General features: G+C 41.9%; 1 protein-coding gene across 5 annotated transcripts in view; it reads right to left on the minus strand.

Annotated features, from left to right (window-relative positions):
- HTR4 (5-hydroxytryptamine receptor 4) overlaps positions 1 to 24,655 on the minus strand; it is a 188,364-nt gene that overhangs the window by 40,036 nt on the left and 123,673 nt on the right. For all 5 annotated transcript variants that reach the window (XM_047731440.1, XM_047731438.1, XM_047731436.1 and 2 more), the window contains exons 5-7: positions 19,396 to 19,549; positions 18,480 to 18,521; positions 14,967 to 15,535 (exon numbers count right to left, since the gene is read on the minus strand). In XM_047731440.1, the coding sequence (XP_047587396.1) occupies positions 14,967 to 15,535; positions 18,480 to 18,521; positions 19,396 to 19,549 (765 nt within the window). The remainder of the gene's footprint in view (positions 1 to 14,966; positions 15,536 to 18,479; positions 18,522 to 19,395; positions 19,550 to 24,655) is intronic.

The raw sequence follows: 24,655 nt of genomic DNA on the forward strand, positions 1-24,655 counted from the left end.
ACATCTCTATGTGAAAAAAGAAGAACATGGAGACCACATTGAGGACGGTGTCTCTTTAAATCCAGCCTTGGGGTCCTTCTTCATAAATATATTTAGATAGTAATTGTGTTCATATGAAGGGCTCGAACAATAGAAATTTATCCTGATGGGTGGACGACAATGTTTTCTTCAAATGGGATCTCAGACACCAAATTAGCTGTGGAGCACTGAACATCTACAGAGCCTAGGGAAGGATTTTCTTCCTTAGACAAGTCTAAATTGCTTTCCACCCACAGACTGCCCGAGGAGTCGTGAACCAAAACAAAATGGCCCCTGAAATGAACAATATCACCTCTGGCACATTTCTTCCCACTGGCAATCTTTCCAGAAGGTGTCTGGCTTCAACCAAAAGAAATAGTACGCTGGTTGAAATAGGTCTTGCTCCGTCTTGAGTTTAACTGTACCGAGGGGAAGACTTCTGGCAGTTCTGTAACTCACACAGCCACAAAGGAAGGTTGTCCCCTTAGACAACCTGCCACCTCCTGGGCTATGCTGACAGTTCAGTCAAAGCTTCCAGTGACCGATGTCCATCATCACTTCGATGTGGCTGACGGTCATACAATTTTCTCCTTCTGTTCTATTCTACTCATTCTCTACTTGATTCTCCTTATTAGGAACACCCCCCTAATGAGGCAGTCCATTCCATTCTGTGCTGAAATACGAACTCTTAAAACTTCAATCTTCTGTCCCTACTTCTCTCCCCTAGGACCTTGCAGAACAAGCCAGACCCCCTTCTCCTGTAACAGTCCTTAGATAAATAAAATCAGTGCTTACGACCTGAATCTTCTTTACGCTCTAAGCTTAGCATCCCTTGTTCCTGACATGGTTGCTCCCAGGTCATTAATTCTGCAAGGAAACATCTCGGTGTCTGCCCTTTTCTGGACACACTCTAGTTTGTCAACCCCCAGTATAAAACAGTGCTTTACCGCCTCCATGGGCCAGGGACCTGCCTCCGTACGCTGCGGACCGAACCCGCGTTTACAAGGAGTATGTTTTCCGGTGGGTCTCTTGTGTGCTCTGGAGGCGATTCCTTCCTGAACAGCTGCTCTGACTAAATCGGGAGGGCTGTGTCGCTGCCAAGTACATGCTGTAAGGGAACAAGCTCCGGGGGCCTGCCTGCTGGAAAGGGCTTGTCGGCAAGGTGACTGCCGGCACGCTACCCTCAGAAATTCCGGGCCCTTCTTCGCAGCAACATCAACCACCTTCTACAAACAAAGTCACAGGGTGGTTTGTTTATTTATTTATTTATTTGAACCTGTCTTGTCTTGGCAATGGGTGTAACATGAGAGGAGCCACATGGTGCCAAGCCACGCGGATGTGGGCAGGGAAAGCACAGGCCCCTCCTGGCACCAAGGAAAGACCCCTCTTGTGGGGCCCTGGCCGTGGTAAGGAGATTCTGTGTTGCGAAGCCCAGAAGAGTTGTTTAAAGTGGGGTTCCTCAACCTTGGCCCTATTGAAATCTGGGGCCCGACCACTATTGCTGGAGTGGGGGTCGGGGGCTACCCCACGCATTGATGGAGGCTGAGCGGCGTCCCTGGCCTACGTCTACTGGGTGTCTGTAGCACCCACTGGTGCTGGAAACCAAATGCTTTCAGATGTTGCCAAATAGCCCCTGGTGTACAAAATGGTCCCCAGTGGAGCACTAATGGGTTAGACCCACACTATCTCAGCAGTTTAAGTTGCGGAACAAACCCTAAACTTGAAGCATTACCTGCAACTTCCCTGTTTTTTTTGTTTTCGTGTTTTTGTTTTTTTTTTTTTTTTTTAAGACTCTATTCATCCACCTGAGAAAGACTGAGAGAGAGAGCTCGAGAGCAGAGTGGGGGGCAGAGGGAGAAGAAGACTCCCCACTGACTGGGAAGCCCGATGTGGAATTTGATCCTGGGACTCCGGGACCATGACCTGAGCCGAAGGCAGACGCCCAACCAACTGAGCCACCCAGGTGCCCCACAACCTCCTTGTTTTATTGGTGTCGCAGGAGATGATGGGCTGCTTGGTGACTGACACAGGCTTCACGCTCTCTCCTCTATACCAGCGAGTCTCAGTACGGTGGTACATTGGAGCTTCCTAAGACATGTGCATTTCTGACTCCCAAGTGGACCCATTAAATAGACTCTCTACAAGTGGAACCCAGGCTCAGCTATTAAAAGCTCCTAATGTCTCTAGTGTGATACAAGGTTGAGGGTCAGAACGGCACACTGACTGAGTCCGTGACATCAGACCACCTCAGGCATCTCTAGAGCTGGTGTGCCCTGGGAGTCTGCCCCCTGGAGCAGCACATACCATCCCTCTGTGCTGTGGGCACCCATGCCAGGGGGCTGATACACAGAGCCCTCGCACCCTAGCAACAAGTGTGCCTGCAGAGCCAACGGGGAAAAACAAACACACACAGAACGCACCCAATTCATTTGACATGGTTACCATGTTTTAGTTGGGTCTGAGACATGCCTACAGGTAATTCAAAAGCCAGAGGCGTATTCAACATAACAGCCCCAACTGTTGAGCACAGGGCACGATGTACCCAGGAAACAAGGCTCGTCTCATGTTGCTTAAACAATTATTTACAAACAGTGTGATTAATTTAATTTAATTCCTCTCTGGGTTTTTTCTTCTGGCAGAGGGAGCTCTGCATTCCCTGTCTGAGGGCAGTGTTTAGAACACAGAGATTTCTCTTGACTCATTTCTTAAGAAATGCTTATCAGGAAGTTGAGAAAATAATTGGAGAAGTTTGTTTAACCAAGATATGAATGATGTTGTATATACAACTGTAATAACAGCAACTGCACCTGCTTCCGTTCAGGGAGCACTTTCTGGGTAACAGCAGAAACTGGACTCAGCTGCACAGAGATTTCACCTTCACAAAAGCCCGAGATGATTCTTTTTTTAATGTTCAGTTGGCCAGCATATAGTACATCAAGAGGAGAGTTCTAATAGTATTCCCATTTTACTGATGAAGGAACAGGCACCCAGAAATGTCTGGGTTACACATTAAAGGTTATTATCAATAGTAAATGTCCAGTCTTGGGACTAACAGCCAGGTGTGCCAGAACCCAGCACTTTAGCCCACCTTCTTCTAACTCAGGGGCGGGAACTTTCCTTGAAAAATGTCTCAGTGGAGGGAATAACGCTTTTGCCTCAGCACTTCTGCACAGAAGAGGGCATCCTGGAAGGCAGCTTAAGCCACCTGATTACTAAACTCAAGGCAAAGGGAGCTCTGCCAGTGCTGTTATTCTGCCCATGTTCCTGGTGTAATCCCAACAAGCAGGATATTTCCTGAGACATGCTTTAGGTTGTGACTGGAAGGACGGGGCGGGGTGGGGGGAGCAGGCCAGCTTCATGGTTGTGTGACCAGCACAGACAGATGGGCCAGCCAGATGGTGACCAGTGTTGCCATCTTGAAATTCTTAGGAAGTTTATCTTCGAACCTATGAGGTCTGAAGGGAAAATAAAACATGTCTCAGTGACAGGGGGCACCTGGGTGCACAGGCTCTGTGTGCATGTGTGTGTATGCCATAGCTCCTTGCTGCCTCAAAACATTAATGATGCCCCACAAGCACAGAATTCTGGGAGATACACCATGCATTAGGGTTTACTAAGACTCCAAGCAAATGCATGGTGAACACATTATATATAGAAAGCACTCCTCTTTTCCATGGCCTATCAGCAACTTCTACAACATGTTTACCACCGAGTCTTACTGAATTCCCACAGGTCACAGGTCCACCAGAATCCTGTGCTCATGCTTCTTATCAGCACATCTATGACTGAGTGACTGGGAATGCAGACAGCCCTGAGTGGTCACGGAGTCTATTTGACCAGACCTTGTCCAATCCAGGAGAAAGGCAGTGCTGTGCTAAGAAGGAGGAACCAACCAAAAAACCCTATCACATCTTTTCTTACTCATGTTGCTCCACTGTATTAGCCAACACTTTCTGCTAAAAATATCAGCACAGAAAGAACGGATAAGATATGGCCAACCATGGCCCTTTTCCCTTTTCAGTGCATCCTTGCTGAGCAGGAAGCTGAAGGCGGCAGAGTGTTAGTGGGGTGTGTGTGTTATCAAGAGGTGAAGTACAAACGGTTGCGTGAGTTTCGTGCGCCGTCTGGTAAACACAAAACACACACGCACACTTGAATTGTGAAACAGGACTTGTGTGACTTGTGTCACTTCGGTGATTCCATACAAGCAAAATGCTCTCGTATTTGCACTAAAAACTGGCACTGGATAATACACAGATGAATGGTAAATATTTGCTAATCATTTATTTTTTTTTTCTTCTTGAGGAAGAAAGAAAGAAAAGAAAATATGCCATGATAAGTTGAGAGAAAAATTGCAGATGAAAGAAAAAGGCTTTACATCTTAATACTTTCGATGGAAGTTTATACCTGCACTTTGATCAAGGGACCCTGCATTTGCATTTTGTGCTTGGCCTGCCAGTCAACCCTGGAGGAGGCTGGGGGAGATAAGACAAGGTCATCCTCACCCATCTTTGATTCACCCAGATTAAGTCTTGCATTGGTTCAAAACAATGAGTTAAATGTTGAATCCAACTATAACCTCCAGAATACAAGGCAAAGGTCACAAAATAGCTTTTAAATGTTAAACAACTTTCCAACATTAGCAGAAACCTCTAAGCACCCAAAGTAAAATCAAACCTAAATTATTGTCTCATCTGTGGGTCATCTTCCAACCCACAGTATGAAAATCTCTGTTTAAAAGGGAAATGCTGGTGTATTGACATTGAAAATTGGCAAGTGATGTCACAGTGAAAAAGACAATGATTCTGGTTATGGGATTAATAAGTATTTGTCTAAAGAGGTGAAAACTTGTAAGTATACACATTCCAGGTGAGCAACAGGGTCTGATAAAAGCGTCCATCCGTTCAACCAATAAGTATTCGAATTGAATCATGTGCTCTCCCCTAGGGGAATACTTGGGAATAAAATAAACCTGTTATCTGGCCTCATGTATGGACAGTCTAACTGAGGAGATGGATAATAAGCAAGTCAGCAAAAAAAATAAATACAATGATAAATTCTGATAACTTATTTATAAGGGAAACAACAAAAAGCAATAGCCTAGAAGAATTTTTTTCTCCTACTGTTCTTAGTGGAACCCTCATTCTGTTTGCCTCTTTCTCACTTTCAATTTTTCTCTATCCTCATTATTTTCCACCTCTATTGATTTCATATTTAAACCTGAGCATACTAATCTTGTGCATGGAAATGCCAAAGACTTCTATAGCACATCCATTAGAATTGGCTTATTAATTGAGCTATGGTTGGTATAAGTAAGTCTGAGGAAAAGCATATACTGCCTTATTCCAGAAAGAAGGCTCTAGAGCTATTTTGCCCAATAGAACTTTTTACAATAATGAAAATATTCTACTTATAATATGTGGCCACTGAATCCTTGGAATGTGGCTGAGGGTTACCCTATTGGATAGCACAGCTCTAGAGATCCCCAAGTCAACAAAAAAAAAAAGCTGTTTATCAGGGGAGACTGAGAGTGGGTAATGGAGGACAGTAGCCAAGAGCCCAGTTAGATTGACAAGAAGTTCTTTGGGAAGTGCTTGCAGAAGTTCTCAGTCTTCTGAGGAACTGGGTGAGTGTCCTAGGTTTGGGCAAGGTCTAAACCTGGAGAACCAACAGGAGACACCTAAGCCTTGCCCAAGAGCAGAGAAATCCATCCCCAAAGCTAAACTCCGTGTGCCATCTCTGCATTGCTAAGCATGCAATCTTAGCTATTTACCTAACTTATAAATAGTCTGTTCTCATAACATAATTATCTCTCCCCTGAGGATGGAGCTTTGCAGTTAGCAAAGCAATTTCACCTCCATTACCTAGTTTGATTTTCACAATGAGGTAGTGAGACAGGCAGGGCAGAGATTATTTACCCAAGAAGCCAAAATTGGAATCCTCCGTGGATTTCATCTAGAGAAAAATCTGTGTTCTAAGGTTACTGTCAGTGCCACAAATCCTTGCTCTGCCTTGGATCTTTGGGGCTAATCTTAAATAAAGATAGTTAAACAGAAGAGAAGCGAAACCAGGGAAAAGGGGCAGAAACGTTGCTTTACTCCTTGTCAAGCCTCACAATGTGCCAGGTACTTTACTAGGCTCTGAACACTTAGCAGAGAATAGTACTGGCAAGATCCTAGACATTTTTCCAAAGATAATGAAAAAACAACTCCAGAATCAAACTCCCAATGGACTCCAAATCACAATAGGATGGCTTCTTTCTATCTCCTGCCACACTATGTGGTCACAGCATATGTGATCACACTTCACCCCCCCCCCCCAAGTGGCTAGAATCACTTGGCTTGAAGAATGGCTGAGCTGAGGCAACTTCCAAAGAAATTTTCCTAGTTCAATCATGTAAAAGTATTACCCTTTAAGAGAATCTTTAGGACCTAAGAATTATAATATGTGTCATAACCCAAAAGCACAGTCAATACCAGCACACACTGGACCATTCTAATCCATTGGGGTCAGAGTCTATGGTTCTCCAACTTGAACATGTGTAAGAATCATCTTGGCAAAAATATTATGTTCCTTAACTTGCCTCAATTCCGTGAATGGGGTCCAGGAATCTGTGTTTTTACTCAGTTCCCAGGTGATTTTAATGGGAGGGGTCTCCTGACCACAGTTTGAAGAAAAAATTATCAAAAAAATAATAACAAAGGTTACAAATAGGGGGACATGATCCTGTTCTCCAAACCTTTAACAATATTGCATGAAGAGTAATGGAATAATGAAGAAAAGCCTCAGAAGGGACATAGAACTAAAACATACAGAAAGATGTAGCCTTATTTTCTCTTGCTCAAAGCAGAACTAGGGCCAGCAGGCAGAAGTCATAGGGATGAAGATTTCCCCTCAATATAAGGAAGACCTTCTCAACTCTAGAGTTGCCCAACCACTGAGCAGGCTCACTGAGTAGTACAATTCTCTCATTGCAGGAATTCAAGCATCAGTGATGATGAGAAAAGGACTGGTTAGGAAGCAATCCCTTTGGCTCCCATTAAACCTTGTGCACAACGCCAGCAATTCCCACTGTACTGTAATTATGTACTTATGTGTCTCTTTCCTCATTTAGGCTATGAGCTCAGGGAGATTCCGACTCTCATTTATCTTTCCATCTACCACTTCATACACAGTGCCTGACACATTAGGTGCTCAGGAAATAGTTACAGCAAATCAAACCTTAGAACCTAATAAATCAAGTTCCAGAATCTGCAAACCTGGTTTCTGATGAGTTTCCTATAACTTCCAAAGAAAAATTTGGATGTTTTAGTACCTTCTTCTGCTGTCCACAGTGAACCCTTAGCAAGATCTCAGATTTCTCCTTCAGTTAAGGTTCTAAAGTTCCTTTCAATATATGTCTTATATTTTCATTTTGTACTTTTTTAGTAACTTTAGTTACTGTTCCTGTGGATGATGGTATTTTTCCTAATCTAAATTCTAAGTGATGATGTCTAGTATGTAGGAGTCACTGAATGTTGGGTTAGTTATTCAGTATCTGGACATCCTGTCAAACATCTTAGTTCTCATGGTTTAGAGTGGATTTTCATGTTTATAAATAGACACAGTTTTGCTCTTTTTTCTCTAATTTTTATATTGCATAGTTCTCCCTTCTGTCACTTGGATTTTGTATGCAATGTTGAATAGCAGAGGTGACAAGGCAACCTTGTCTTGTCCCAGACTCGAGTGGGAATGCAGCCAGTGTCTTCCCACTAGGTTATTTCTTCCCTTCTCTGCCATTATGTCTGATGGGAGTTTCCTAGAGCGGGAAAGGTGACTTCTATCAGACTAAGAGACAGATTGGTGGATGGGGAAAACAACTAGAGAGCCAGGTTAAAGATGTCACAAGGAGAGAGAAGCTGGCTCCAAATTTGCTAAGAATCAGTCCACACCCAGGATGAAGCTCTTAGAATCCATTGTCCACATGATGGCATGATGCCTCTTCCTAATGTATATGGGCATACAAATTAAAACTGCCCAAGAAACATATATATGACAATAATTCATGTTTGGAAGCTCTTTTTAAAAGGCTATGTAACCTACATATCTAGACAAACTACTTCATTAGCCAACCAAATGGTATATTCACTTCTACTCTGATCATGAGCTGGATATTCCAAAAAAGATGCTTATCTCACAGAAAACCTAAACATGACTGCAGACATCTCTGCTACATTCTACGTTAGTTCATTCAATTTGAGTGGTCAAAGTCCAATAAGACTGTCTGGCAAAACATACTTTATTTCATTGGCTGCCCATATTTTTGCTTAATAATAGATGTTGCAAGTAAATCTTAAAAAAAAAAAAAAAAAAAAAAAGGAGGGAAGAGGTGCCCAGGTGGCTCAATCAGTTCTGCAGCTACCTCTTGGTTTTGGCTCAAGTCATGATCTCAAAGTCCTAGGATCAAGCCCTTCATGGGGCTCCAAGCTCAGAGGGGAGTCTTCTTGTGGATTCTCTCTCTCCCTCTGCCTCTGCCCCTCCCCCTGCTCAATCCCACACACACTCTCTTTCTCTTTCAAATAAATAAATAAATAAATAAATAAAAATTTTGCATGAGTCAAAGGACTACAAGAATGGGACCAAACTATTCCAAACCACTGAGGCAGACTGGCCTGTTTTTAGTTCAAACTGGCAAAGTAAAATTCTGTTCTATTCTTTTTAAAAGAAAAAGGTCTCAAAGTTTTGGAGTATTGTCATGACCTGGCTCTCCCCAGTGTGATTCTTCGGTTGCAGACTAAGTCCTCTATACATTGTAGAGGGAAGATTTTTTTTTTTAAGGGCAAGATAATTTTCAATCTTGAGTGTTTTAATCTTTCATTAGCCTGAAGACAATCATGAAGACTTTGTGTGACCTTGGGCCAGTTCTATAACCTCTTTAAGCCTCAGTTTTCTCATTGTTAAAATCCTGATAATTATAAGAGCAACCTATTTGGTTGTTGTTAAAATTAAATGCAATAATGCATTCAAAGTTCTTAAATTCAGTAACTGACACATATTTCTGGAATTATGCTGGGCATCATAATCATTATTATTAATAACATAGAATGACATAATTTGCCAATGAATGCCTTGCATGAGGAAAATGAAGTTGCACTTAACAAATTCCAAATTCTATTCATTCTCTTTTTATTTATTTTTTTAAGTAATCTCTACCCTCACCATGGCTCAAATGCATGATCTCGAAATCAAGAGTCACATGCTCTACTGATTGAGCCAGCCAGATGGCCCTCAAATTCCAAATTTTAAACATGCAGCGGGATGTTCAGGCATCATTCTTCACTTCTGTGGTTTACATTTTTGCCCCTGTGTTGGATTCTGTGTTTCACATTTATTTAGATCGAATTCCATATTTTCAATATCAGCTGATTGTTTTTTCTTTTTTTTTTTAAAGATTTTATTTATTTATTTGACAGAGATCACAAGTAAGCAGAGAGGCAGGCAGAGAGAAAGGGGGGGAAGCAGGCACCCTGCTGAGCAGAGAGCCCAATGTGGGGCTCAATCCCAGGACCCTGGGACCATGACCTGAGCCGAAGCCAGAGGCTTTAACCCCTGAGCCACCCAGGCGCCCCAATTGATTTTTCTTTTTTAAAGCTTTAAATCTGCAGTTTAACATGGTAGTTCTCCCTGAGAGTGACAGAGAGTGTCCAGATTCAGTAATGTGGTAGATGGCAGGTCCACTTACGGAGACAGAGGAGAGCCTGGAAGCTTGGAGTAGGGGGCTGGGTGAGGTATGCAAGAGAATTCTGTTTAGGTACATGAAATGTGAGATTCTTAAGAGGCACCTATGTGAGGCTGTCAAGGAAGCAAATTGGATTTTGTGGTCTGGAGCTTAGAGGACAGCTATGATCTAGAGCTGTTAATTAAAGAGAGATTGATGGCACAAAAACTATGGATGGTCAAATCCCATTAAGTGAGAAAGTCATTTGAGAAAAGTATGAAGAACCGAGCCCTGAAGAACTCTAACATTTAGAGGCCAGAGAAGGAAGAACCTATAAAAGATACTAAGAACGAGTTGCTAGTGCATCAGGAGGCAAACCAGGAAAGTACACTGTTTAGGAAAATTAATGTGAAAAATATTTCAAGAAGGAAGACAGGTTAACTATAAGAAGTCAAATCAACAGTGCTTTGCAAATTCAAATACTTTTTTTATGAAAAGAGTTAAAGTTAAAGCAAGCAGAAGAGAACGAAGTGTATTTGCAAACTATAGAAGAAAGGATTAATATTTAGAATATTCAGAAATGAATTAGAAAAATAGAACGAAGTTGTCAAACAAAGCACCACGTATGTGAAGATGCGTCTGTACAAGGATAAATATATGCCAACAACTTTTTTTTAAATTTTTAAATTTATTTTATGCCAACAACTTTTAAATCAGTCAGTAACTAACTTAAAAGAGATTCAACTTACCAAATCATCTGGAAAATGCAAATTAAGTAACAGTCCATTTCTGTAATTAGCAAAATAGTAAAAGAAAAATTATGTATCGTGTTGGTGAAAGGAAGGAGTAGAAGCTACTCTCACAGCCTGCTGATGGGAATGCAAATCACTACAGTATTCTGCAAGGTTGATCTTACAATAAATCTAAGATTTTTAAATGGAGCGATTTCACTTTGGGGAGCTCTCTAAAAGAAATACATGAACACAGGGACGCCTGGGGGACTCAGTTGGTTAAGTGACTGCCTTCGGCTCAGGTCATGACCCCAGAGTCCTGGGATGGAGTCCCACATCGGGATCCCAGGTCTGCAGGGAGTCTGCTTCTCCCTCTGACCTTCTTCCCTCTCACGCTCTCTCTTTCTCTCTCTCTCAAATAAATAAATAAAATCTTAAAAAAAAAAAGGAATACATATACACAAAGGAAAGTGTTCAAGAGCATTAAAAATAATACAGATAGATACAGCAAAAGATTGGTAACGCCTACATATCCCCTGATGGGAAATTAATAAATTTTAACACGCTTATGGAACAGTTAAAAAGAATGAGTTAGATCTACATGTTCTGACGTGCAGTGATCTCTAAAATACATTCATAAGGGATAAAAAGCAAGGTGCAAAAAAGTACATATAAAATGACCTCATTTATATAAAATAAAGGGAATAAGAAAGTGGTCCAGTTTCATACTTTTGCATGTGGCTGTCCAATTTTCCCAATGCCATTTATTGAAGAAAACTGTCTTCTTCCCATTGTCAGTCATTTCTCTTTTGTCAAAGGTAACTAAACTGAAAATGGAGGTAAGACCTAAATGTGAGACCTGAAACCATAAAAATCCTTTAGGAGAGCACGGGCAGTAATTTCTCTTATACTGGCAATAGCAAACTTTTTCTAGGCATGTCCCAGGAGGCAAGGGAAATAAAAGCAAAAATAAGGATGCTTGGGTGGCTCAGTCAGTTAAGAGTCGGCCCTCAGCCCAGGTCATGATCTCAGCGTCCTGGGATAGAGTCCCACCATTAGGCTCCTTGCTCAGTTAGGAGCCTGCTTCTCCCTCTGCCTGGCACTCTCCCTGCTTGTGCTCTCTCTCTCTCTCTCTCTCTGGCAAATAAATAAAGAAAATCTTAAAAAAAAAAAAAAAAGCAAAAATAAACTATCGAAATTACATCAAAACAAAAGGTTTCTACACAGTGAACAATCAACAAAACTAAAATGCAATCTATGAAATGGGAGAAGATATTTGTAAACAACATATCCAATAAAGGGTTAGTATCCGAGACATATAAAGAACTTATATAAATCAACAACCAGAAAACAAACACCCCAATTAAAAATGGGCATAAGACATGAACAGACATTTCTCCAAAGACATCCAGATGACTAACAAGACACATGAAAAGATACTCAAACATCACTGATCATCAGGGAAATGAGAATCAAAACTAAAATGATCTGTCACTTCACACCTGTCAGAATAGCTAAAATCAAAAACACAAGAAAAAACAGGTGTTGGCAAGGATGTGGAGAAAAAGGAAATGTACGGTTTGGTGGGAATGCAAACTGGTACAGCCACTCTGGAAAACAGTCTAGCGGTCACTCAAAAAATTAAAAAACAAAACTACCCTATGAGCCAGAAATTGCACCACTGGGTACAAAAAATACCCCCAAAATACAAAAACACTAAATCAAAGCTACCCATGCGCCCTTATGTTTATTGCAGCACTATTTACAACAGCCAAACTATGGAAGCAGTCCAAGTGTGCACTGATAGATGAATGGATAAAGAAGAAGTGGTATATTACTCAGCCATAAAAGAATGGAATTTTGCTATTTACAACAACATGGATGGAGCTAGAGAGTTATAACACTAAGCAAAATAAGTCAGTCAGAGAAAGACAAATATCATAAGATTTCACTCATATATGGGTTTCAAGAAATAAAGCACACGACCAAAGGGAAAAAAAGAGAGACAAACCAAGAAACAGACTCTTAACTCTAGAGAGTAAACTGATGGTTCCTAGAGGGGAAGTGGTGGGTGGTGGGTGAACTAGGGGATGGGGGACTAAGGAGTGCATTTATGATGATGCAAAAAATAAAATAAAATAAATAAAGGGAGAGAAATCTATGAATGTGTATGTTTTTATGAATGTTCGTAAATGCATTTAAAAAATCACCAGACTAGTTTTAACTGTCTCTGAGGTGAAGGGTAGGATCAACAGGAAAAAAGCTGATTTTGCTTTTAATTGTTTAGGTCTTATATTAGGTCTTAAATCCATCTGAATGTGTTGATGTCCTGCTTACAGGATTTTTAAGAAAAACATACATTGTTCTTAAGTGGTGCTCATACAATTGATCTAGAGAATTAATTGTATGCTTTATTAACTCACCCATCAAGAGTTTAAGTTCCCAAAAAATAGCAACTTAAAAAAAAGAGTTTAACTTCTTGTTGTACATCAGGCAACATATTGGGTATTTGGTATGAAGCCGTGAACGAAACAGGCAGGATTCCTGTCCTTGCAAAGCTTACACTGTAGCAGATTCAGCCTTCAAACAAGTCCTCTCTGTGTTGGCTCTTAAAACATTCCTTACCTCCCCCAGAAAAGTACCTCAGACCAACTTCCTACACTCTTCTCTACTTTATGCAGAAATACGAAAACTAAAGTATGGAGATTACATCCACAAGCCACCTCAAAACTACCATCTTCGCTTTTATAACCCACCACAGAGTTTCTGGATGCAGCAGGAATCAAACACCATGTCAGTAAAACAGGTCTCTTGGGCTGCCCTTGAAACCCCCAAATAGTTTCTGGGATGGTTTCTACGGGAAAAAAGCCCCTCCAGTTCTGAACAATGGACTTATTAGCAAAGGCATGCTCTGTGAGTCGCTGACAGCCCGGACTCAGGCAACTGCTAAGGCAAATAGCTTTTAGGCCCCCACACAGAAGTTCTTGCGCACACACTTCCTGGTTGGATTCTTCATACGACCCTCGCTTAAGGCACACTAATCAGGAGAGAACGCTGGCCTAGAGGAGCAGTCTTGGAGGCTTTTCCACGGGCTGGAATCTCAACACCAGACTAGGCTTTAACTATAAGTCTGCCCACCCTAGTAGCAGTAAATTGAATTCAGGCTTCTGAGCAGTCTCTGAGGCAAAGTGTTTCTATTTCACTGCAAACCTTATTTTCTCTTCTTTTCCTACACACGCAAATGAAAATTCCCGTTTTCAGCTGCTGGGACAGCTGAATACTGCCATCAGAAAAATTAAATGACTGTGTCAACGAAGGAGCTGCTTTTTAGAAATGCCTGTGCATCTCGAGGCAAGGAAAGAAAGTGCTGTTGACAATTTATCTTTGCTACAGGATGAATGGACTTATTTAACACATGCTTTTTTACGGCTGAGAACGACTCTAGCTCAGGGGAGACAGAAAATTCTCAGGGTTTAGAGAAAGGCATCGTGACTGCTCACTGAACATTCAGCTCCGAAGTTGCTCCCACTTCCATCAACCCAGGTGACCTTGGGTAAAAGACCTGACCTTCCCATGTTCTTTCGCATCGCATTTCTTGCCTCATGCTGTTCGATTTGCTAGAAAGTCTTCCTTGATCTTTCCCCCAAGTCTCAAATTCTTAAAAAATGTTTTCCTTGGAAGCTTTTCTTGATGTTCTAAAGCCAGATCAGCTTCTTTCCTCCTCAAATTCCCTTTCTCAATTACCCACACCCCCATTGTACCTCTTACCACATGGTATTACTGTTGCACATCCATCCTCCTATTTATTTCATTTATCACATTATTTTGTGGCCATCTTAGGGCATCAGGCCATATGTTATTACTGCTGCTCCTACTAATCATATGAGTAACATTGTTAGGAGTATTATGAGTGCTTACCTTGTGTCAGGCCCTAAATGAATACACTATCTCTAGCTGTCACAAAAGCCTTATGAAATGGATGTTACTTTTTTTTTTTCAGTTGAGTAAAGTAAAATCAAGAGAGATTATATAAATGGTTAGTAGTGGCACTAAGAGTCAGAATAAAGTCTTTTTTACCTTAAAGCCCATGCTTTTAACCACTACCGAAAATACCACCTATAAATAATAGCAGATAATATTTGCTAAGTGCTTACTAGGTGTCGGGATCTGTATTGTGTGCTCTACCCACATTAGCGAACTTTATACTCAGAAAAACCCTGTGATGTAGGTACTGTGATTGGGATCTCAATTTTTTAAAAAAATCGAAATTGAAGTTCAGGTGGTTAAATGACTTGCCCAAGGTCACAGAACTATGGAGGCTGGATATGAATACAGGCCAGTCTCCCCCAGAGCCCAAGTCCTCCTTATCCACTATTCTATGTCACGACCAGATAGTAAATTTTCTTTAATCTTCATAAACGCTTCCCAGCTTTTCAAGAACCCCTCTGGAAACAAAAAAACTGGAGAGGTACCGGTTCCGAATCATGCAAATAAACTCCACCAAGCCCCCCCGCACTCACCTTAGCACGTGTGTGGATCCATTAATGGTTGTGGTTGAACAGGGGACAGTCTGGCCCAAGATGGAGGGTCTTCGGTAGCGCTCATCGTCACAGCAGAGGATGATGAGGAAGGCACGTCTAAAAGACTTATTCAAGAAGGCGTAGAGAAAGGGGTTCAACCCAGAGTTGATGTAGCCAAGCCAGAGGAAAGCGGTCCACACCTGCCCAGGAACGGTGTAGTCGATGAAAGGATCCACGATATTGGTGACAAAGAATGGCGCCCAGCAGAGGCAGAAGCAACCCATGATAATGCACAGGGTCTTGGCTGCTTTGGTCTCTGTCCTCATTCGATGAGTGCTGTGCTGGTCAGCCGGCTGGGGCCTGCCTTCTGAGGAGGCCCCGGCCCGTTGTAACATCTGGATCTGGTGGGCGTGCTCCTTCGCTGTGATGTAGATGCGGTAATAGGCCAGCACCATGAGGAGAAACGGGATGTAGAAGGCCACCACAGAGCAGGTGATGGCGTAGGGCTTGTTGACCATGAAGATACAGTACGTAGAGTTAGAGTTCTGGTTGAACTTCCTTTTTTCTATCTGAGAGTTGGAGGGAGAGAAGACATAAGGAAAGAAGGGAGAATGGGAAGGAAAAAGTGAAGAGAAAGAAGCCAGAGGGGAAGGAGGAAAATTGTGAGAAAAGAAAAAAAAAAGATGAAAAAGCAAAGGAGGGATTGGAAGGGAGAGAGAAAAGGAGGGGAACAGGGAAGGAGAGGAAAAGGAGGGGAAACCACGAGAGGAAAAAAAGGAGGAAAGAGAGAAGAAGGTTTATCAGCCAAGTTCTCTTTTCCTAATAAGCCTATAGCACATAGAACTGCAAAGGTAGAAAGGAATAGGATTGCATCCCGAGGCGCAGAGGGACTGTCTCTGCACAAGGGGCTGAAGGCCCCGGGAAAGAGGAGAAATGAGATGGGGACAAAATCATCCTTCAGTTTCTCTACCCAATGGAGAGAGGAGTTTGCATCTCCTCCCTTCCCCGTCTGCCTGCACCCAACATATCTGGGAGTAAAAGTCTTTGAACTGTGGCCCCTCTCCTTCAAGACTGTTCTTACATCTCAGCATTTCCTATATAAAATTTAGAATTAGCTTATCAATTTCCATACAGATCTTTGGGAATTCTAATTGGAGATGTGGTAGAATGACTGAGGAACATGGACTTCTTTCCCATGGTAAGCCTTCCAATTCACAAACATGGTGATTCTTCCCTTTACTTAAATCTTTTAAAATGTATTTCAGGGGGCACCTTGGTGGCTCAGTGGGTTAAAGCCTCTGCCTTCGGCTCAGGTCATGATCCCAGGGTCCTGGGATCGAGCCCCGCATCTGGCTCTCTCCTCCGCAGAGAGGCTGCTTCCTCCTCTCTCTCTCTGCCTACCTGCGATCTCTGTCAAATAAATAAATAAAATCTTTAAAAAAATGTATTTCAGTAATATCTTACATTTTTTTGTGTAAATGTCTTGCAAATCTTTTGTCAGATTTATTCCTAAGTATATGACTTGCTATTCTATTACAAATTGTACCACCTTAAAGTCCTTGACCCTAATTGCTTGTTGCTGGTATGTAAAATCTGGTGAAAATTTTTTTGTATGGCAATGTATCCAGCAACTGTGTTAAGTTTGTTATAAATATTTCATCTCTAGATTCTTATGAATTTTCTCTATAAGTATTCATGTAATCAACAATAATAAACATTTCACTTCTTCCTTTCCTATCCTAGTATCATTTTTCTTGCATTATTGAACTTGGTAAGACCTTTCATGTAATCCTGAATAGAAGAGATAATAGTGGACACCATTTTACATTCTCAGTTTCAGGAGGGGAGTTTCAATATTTTACTATTAAGTATGATACTTGCTGGAAGTTTTTTATGGATGCTTTCTTCTGTATATAGTTTGATGGGAATTTTTAAAAATCATGAATAGATACTGAATTTTATTAATGAATTTTTGGCAGTAAAGAGACGAACTTGTGGTATTTCTCTCTTTCTTTTATTAATACAGTGAATTATAGTGATTGTGTTACATTCCTGGAATAAACCTCACTAGTATTAGATATTGTGATACACTGGATCTCTTGTAAAGATTGACAGACTCTTCTCCCTACTATAAACTCTGTCTACTGACAGCTCTGTGTTATCAGCTTTGTCTAGGAAGAGCCCTTGGCTGAAGAGAGCTGTCCGAGGTCAGCCTGCATCCGCTGTGAACACATACATGAGCAAATGCATGAATAACATCTATGATACACACATGTTATCTTATTTGTGTTTTATCTAGCATCTTGTCTCATAGCATATTATAAGATTAAAATATACCTTCCTATTGAATTGACCTTTTTGTCATAAGGAAATATTTCTCTTTATCTCAAGCAGTATGACTTGCCTTAAATATATTTTATCACTGATAATAGTACAGCTACACCAGCTTTCTTCTGATTAGCGTTTGCAGATTCTATTTTCCATTATTTTGTATCAGCCTTACAGTCACCATATATCTCGTGGGCCTCTCTGCTAAGCAGCATATATTATGTATTGACTAGTCGATGAAAATATTGTGACCAGAACCTATAGGAAACTAGCCCTGTATTTCTCCAAGGAGCAGAGTCAGTATTTGCTAATTTGGGACTTGTGGCAACTTTATAGAACCCACTTACTACGAATGATGAGAAGCAGCTGTATCAGTATTGTGAACGTATGGGTCGTGCTAGCTTCTCTCTAGGCCAATTCAGTATGCAGGTGAGTGGAAAGATAGGCAATGCAATCACAGCATCATGGAGCAAATACTAGGCATCTAGTATTTGCAGCAAGCAGATGCCCCATTTCCCAGCTGCATGAAGTGAATTGGGGATGCCTCTATCTCACCCAGCAAGCAGATGCCCCATTCCCCAGCTGCATGAAGTGAATTGGGGATGCCTCTATCTCACCCTCAAAATGGACAGCAATTCTCTAAAATGATTTCCCTTAGAAATTCTATATCCAAAGGTAAGAGTGTTGTACTTTTTTTGAAAGTTCTGATGCACAAAAAGCTTATGCTTCTAAATGCCTTCTTCATTAGGGAGTAAGTCTAGCACAGGGATTAAGAGCCTAGACTCTGGAGTGCAGTAGCTAGAGTCACGACCACTCCCCTGCCAATCTGACTTCAGCTCATAACTTAACCTCTCCGATGCTCCTTTACTGAGGGCAATGATAGGATCAACCTCATGGCATGGTTGTGAGGCCCAAGTGAGGGTCACAGAAGTGATGATTAAGTGAACATGGACTCGGCCAACAGTAAGTGTTCAACTTGGCCAGCCATAATTATTACTCTACTGGTCATTGGAAACTTGAATTTCATCTCCCTTGAAAATGGTGAAACTGGAAGTTTGAAAGAAGAAGGATAGGACTCAAGAAAATATCCATACAGTCTCCCTGGTATGAATCCCCTTTTACTTCTCCACTCCTTTGTCCCCAGCATTTCTTTCAGAAGCCCAAGGAACTCTTGTTCTGACATACCACATGCAAATCCTGGCCCAGCCTTGGCTTGGGTATCCTTTCCTGGACAAAGAACAAGGCAAGATTAGGGGCTGGGAATGTGGTGGAGAGAAGAACAAGCAGCTCCTACTCTAACTAGGATTTTTGGGGGGAAGCCTGCTCTCAATCTGTCATCTCCAATCCCCTTCCTACCTCAACATGGTCCCCACTGCAAAGTGACTGCTTGACAACTTCCTTAGGGATCTATCACTGCCAGTGAACCCCATGGTAACTTTGGATCTTCACTGCAAGTTTGGCACTATCAGCACCGTGTCAGAGCTTGAAGATCATCTGGACAGAGGCTGGCAAACGCTTGGCATGCACATCCCGTGCTGCTCTCCTACACCCCTACAAGACACGCTCCTCCACTGAAGACCAGTGCACCTTCTCATTGCAGTCCTTCAGGGTCAGGGACAGAGCTGGGCTCAAGGTCCAGTTCTCTTAACTCCTGGCCCAGGAGCCTCTCCCCATTCTCTGGAAGCCTCCACCCATGTGACGTGTTTTCTGCGGATCACTGGAAGCCATGAAATGGGCTGAAGGCCTCTCGGGGCACCTCACATGCCTCGGGCTCTGTAGTTTGAATGCTAAGCTTTGAGTACCTGTTCCGCTATTTACTGGCATGTCACTTCACCTTTTTGAGCCAGACTTTTCTCATCTGGATGAGATGAGAGAAGGATGTTGTCAGGATCCTATGTAGAGTCTGAGCATACTTTCTGGCATACAGCAAACATTCCAAAATGTTGGCCTGCACTTTTCAGTTGTTACTGTTATCACTCAGACCACTATTAGAATCTTTCTTGGACTATCAACCCAACCTGATATTGTTTGTTTATTTAGAATCCCAAGCAAATAAAGTTCATCAAGAGAGGAAACTAGCAGGGTCTGCACAGGTACTCACCAGATCAATGATGCCAATATTATTCCAGCCTTGCATTATAGGGAGGAAAGAGATAAACATAGGGATGACCCAGCAGCCTCCCAGCATTAATGCGATGCGCAGAGGGGTCATCTTGTTCCTATAGACCAGAGGCTGGCAGCAGATGGCATAATACCTGGAGAGAGAATAGAAGGTGTGGGTACCATGGGAAAGGAGGAATGAGAGGGAGAAGGAGGGAAGAATGATTCAGGAGAAAGAAGAGTGGAGAAGGAGCAGAGAGGAGAGGGGGTGTATGAAGAGGAAATGCTGGGAAAGAGGAAAGTTGGAGGGGGGACTAAGAAGAAAAATAAGGAAGGAAAAGAAGAGAAAATAATGGGGAGAAGGCAGAGAGAGAGGGAAGTAGAGGAAGGGAAGATGATGCCAGTAAAGGACAGAGGTAAGAAAGAAGCAATTACATAATGGGATGTGATATTGCCCATGACTTCTGTGGACATAAGTATCAACCTTAGATCACGGCTGAGAGTCACTGCTGGAGTTGGCCCCATATCCCTCTTCTTCTTCCTGCTGTCATTGAGAAGCTTGATACACACCTGAGGGCCTGCTTTGTCTCAGGCATGGCTCCAACACTTACCTCCGTGCCTGGGGACTTTAGGATCTTCTGTCTAGCCCTCTGGACTGCAGTGTCCAGGCATCTGTGGCCCCCTTTGATAACAAGATGAAGTCTCCCAGGCTTGCCCCTACATCTGAGCACTAAGAACTGGATGTCAGATTTGCCCCCATCCTCTTGATCACCTGGCTATCCTGAGGTGAAGTTCTAAATCAGTGTTCCAGAGACTCCACTCTTCTCCCTTGCTTCAGACTCACCTGAGGAGGCCCATTTAAAATGCAGATTCCAAGGATCTCCTGAATCCGAGTCTGTTGGGGAGGGAGTCTGCATTTTGACAAGTGGAAGTCATTGCTGCTGTTTGCTAAATATGTCCAGCTCCCCCTTCTGGGCACACGTGCTTCTGACCCCCTTGTAGTTGGATGGGGCCAAATGATTTGTCTGGCCAAAGAGTTATGAACAGAAATGACATGCAATACTTCAGGACTAGGCCATTTAATTGTTTCTCTGATGCCAAGAATGTAAAATTTCAAATACTCCCTGCTTCACCATGTCCTACCTACTGGTAGAGACCACCTCACCCTCATTTATTGGGAGGTGCTCTCCCTCATGTGACTCACTGCTTACCAGTCCCTGCTCTGCCAGTTACTAGCTTCCTTCTTTCCTCCAGAGAGAGATGCAACCTGCTCCACTCAGTGATGTGGTCTCTAACTCTCAGACTGCTCCCTGCATGTTTTTCCAGTCTTGGAGATCACCACCTTCATGCCCAGGGCATTCAGGGAATTTAACAACAGGCAAAATACTCCAGTAGGTCTATTAGCTCTTTGTTCTTTGGAAGTTTCAAAGAATAAGTGCAAACAGAAAGCTTGGAGGATAAGTCTATTCTTTAAGATTTTATACCATTTAATGATGAGACACCCCCTTATATCCCTCATTTTATGCAACTGGCTTTAATTTTTCCCACCTCTTCTTTTTTCTTAATTCAAAGCATAACTAACATAACAATGGCTATATTCTTTGAAGAGGTGGTGGTGGGATGACTTGGGAAAGAGGGTGGAATAAGAAAGAGAGCCCACTCCGTGCCAGAACATGAGAAGTGGGTGCCTCTGAAGTGGAGAGGGGAGAATTATACCCTTCCCTCGAAGGCATCAGGGAGCAGCTGACAGTAACGTGACAGGAGGCTTCCTGTGGCCAGCAACACAGCAGGTGTCCTGACCTGGACCAGAGTACAGGGAACAAGGGACCAAAGATTGGGAGAAAGACTCACTTGGAAACTCATTTTCTCTATCTATAAACCTGACATGGTAGCAAAATATAACTAAAGACAATGCAGTAAAAGAATCATGATTAGCTGGAATTCCCTCCATGATCTTGACTTACAGGAAAGGCAAATCATATCAGATTGACAAACTTTTCTGAATGGCCATATTAATAATCATCAAGGATTTATTATGAACATAGAATTAATCATGAATTTGGAGTACATGAAAATATTTTTTCCCAAATTGTGCTCCCTTCCTCATTTCCTGCTGGAGAGTCTAGATAAGACATTTAGTTTTATCCATTTAATATCCTACCTCCTTTATTTTGGTAATAGCAATCCAAAGCCTTTGGGAATTATCTCTTCTCTGTTGTTTTCATGTTGTTGGGAGAGCAAATGATGGTGCTCCCAATTTTTCTGGCCACGTAGTGACCCAATCAGACTTTCTCCTGGGATTCTGAATGCCATGTGGAGTGATGCAAAGATGGAGAAGTCAGTGGAGGTCGCTTGATACAGCAGCTTCCTAGTGAGGCTGGGAGTAGGTCCTGCTCCTTGGGTGGTTGGGCAACCATGCTCTTGCCTTTTTAGGTCTTCTTGCTTTAGCTCTTCTTTCAATTAAGTAAGTCACCAAATATCTTTCCAATAAATTCCTTTTTTTGCTTAAGCTGGTATCCCAGACTGAGTTGTGTCCTCTCTCCCTTTCCTAACAGATATGTTGAAGTTCTAACCCACAGTCCCTTAGAATATGACTTTATTTGTACATAGAGTCTTCACAGAGGTAATACAGTAAAAATAAAGACATTAGTGTAGGCCTTGATCCCATATGGCTGATGTCCTTAGAAAAAATGAAATTTGGACACAGATTCAGATATACTCAGAGATGGAGGATTGGAATGATGCCTCTGCAGGCCAAGGAACACCAAAGACTGCCAGCAAACCACCAAAAGGCTAAGAAGAGCCAAGGAAAAAATCCTTCCTCTACAGGTTTCAGGGGGAGTGTGGCTCTGCTGACACCTTGACCTCAGACTTCTAGCTTCCAGAACTATGAGACAACACATTTCCTGTTCCAAGCACCTAACTTGTGGTACTCGTTATGACAACTCCAGCTAACTAACAAAGTTGGCTTAAGTTAGTCTCTTTCCAGCAAAATTTTCTGCTTCCATAAAAATGATTTTGAATGTCAGACATTTCCTTCATAGATACTTTGTTCTAGGTAAGATTATCTTTGTTTGATTCAGTGTACTTTCAGATCATAGCTCAAAGTTATAACATCCCTCCATCTACCATCCCGAAGGAAGCAATCAAGGGCTAAGTGGAGAACAGATGTTGCCCTATCTTTGCTGTACGATTTATGATTTTTGAGGCTTGGAACAAAAGTTAAATGAAGACAAGATTTCAGGGATTTTGGTTGGGTCTCCAATGTTACAGAAATGCAAAAGTGCAGAAGACAAGGCAAAATTAAGTATGTTATGGGACAAAAGGTCAGTTTGAGGAAGCAGGACATCTTAGCTGCAAAGAGACTTTAAACTTCCTTATGTGGATACAGATATTTAGGAGGTCATGTTGGGAAGACAAGAGAATGTACAGAAGAAGACTTTAGAATAGATAGTCATATTAGCGCTCAGAACATTTTTGTGAAAGTCTTTCTTGGCCAGAGTGATCGCCTCATTTCCACGGCATGATGAATATCTATCTTGTGCACAATAAAATCTCCTCGTGTTCATAGTCGGGGTAGGGGAGGATGGGCAAAATAGGTGAAGATCAAAGGAGACCAACTTCCAATTGTAAAAAAATAAGTCATGGGGATGTAAAGTACAGCATAGTGAATATGGTCAATAACACTGCAATACCATGTATGGTGACCAATGGCAACTAGGCTTATTGTGGTGATCATTCGTAAAAAAGTACGTAAGTGTCAAATCACTGTGTTGTACACCTAAGTAATATAATATCGTATGTCAACTATACCTCAATAAAAATAGTTAGATTTAATTTTTTTAAAAAAATGATCTCTCCATGGTCTGCTCATCCAGTGTTCTCACTTTATTTGTATTACCTGAGGTTACTAGGAGTTCCTGCCATAGAGAAGTAAATAGTGATGGCAGATTTCCCTTTGAAGTTCAACCTCAAGGGGGAATACCATGGATGTCATACACATTTCACCAGTCTTTTCCCTATTTGACCTAAGCAGTAAGTATGCTGGATAATGGATACCTGAAAGAAGGTTACTTGGACAGCTCATTCCACAGGGGTTAAGGGGGAGGCATCGTTGGTCTCTTGCACAGACAGTTATAGAAAGTTACTTTCGCATGCTGTGGGGTGGTTGGGTAAGCCTAAGAAAAGTCCTTTATTTCCTACTTTAAAAATCAGCAATCAGTAAAAGGAAAAAAATAATTTTATGTTATTTATGTTATTTGAATTGGATTGGCTAAGTTGGAAGGGGTAGGTAAGGATGCAAAGGAAAAATACCAAACTGCGTCTTGGTATCTGTTTGACTTGAATCTTCCCCTCTATCATATCCAGCCTGATGCTGTCTAATGACAGACATACTTTGATTTTTAAGTAACACGGAGTAGAAAATATGAGGTTTTTATTTGGAACTCCGATCATAGCAGCCACGTGACTGATGGGTTCAAGATTCTTACCAAGGCTTCGGCACATGTGAGGCAGCTGCCCTAAGTAAGCCACGTCATATCCTTCTATCTTTCTTGATAACTTTCTAATCTTTGCTTTCTAGCAATGAATTGAGAAAAATAAACATTCTCTTGATGTCTGCATTCAAGAATCTAAATTAAGTAAGTGAAAATAAACATCACTGAATAAAATGATTAATAAAAATTGAGCCCGAGTGTTAATTGACTAATGGAGTTTCCTTAAAAATTCTAACCTTTGTTTACAGTTCAGGAACCAGACAGAAATCAGACTGGTTACCTGTCGTGGCTGTTTTTTCATTTCTATATTTGAATTATATTACCCCTGCAAATAACAAAACTATTTATCCTTTCATGAACTGCTCCAAAACACACATAACACCACCACTAGGCAGAAGTAGCTAAATTTGCAAGCTCTCTGGAGATCAGGCAAAGCGCATCGGCTGAGTTTACTTACCAAGGGCTCTCCCTGGATTATCTCATTTAGTCCCCACGGCGACTCCTGAGACAGGAACTACAAAGGCACCGGTTTTGTAGATGAGGAAACAAACACACAGAAGGCTCAGAATGTGCCCAAGGTGAGCGCTGAGCTGGGATCTAGTCCAGGCAGTTTGACTCAAAGGCCAGGACATCAATTTCATCATTATTACTTCACTCTGCCCCCTTCCCAAAGTCCCCAAGGGATGATTCTATTTTTTCTATTTTTTAAAAGCCACTTTAGAAACAATCAGAATCGCTGAATCTCAGAACTTGTAGGATCCTCAA

Source organism: Lutra lutra, chromosome 5 (assembly GCF_902655055.1).
Source record: "Lutra lutra chromosome 5, mLutLut1.2, whole genome shotgun sequence".
NCBI lineage: Eukaryota > Metazoa > Chordata > Mammalia > Carnivora > Mustelidae > Lutra > Lutra lutra.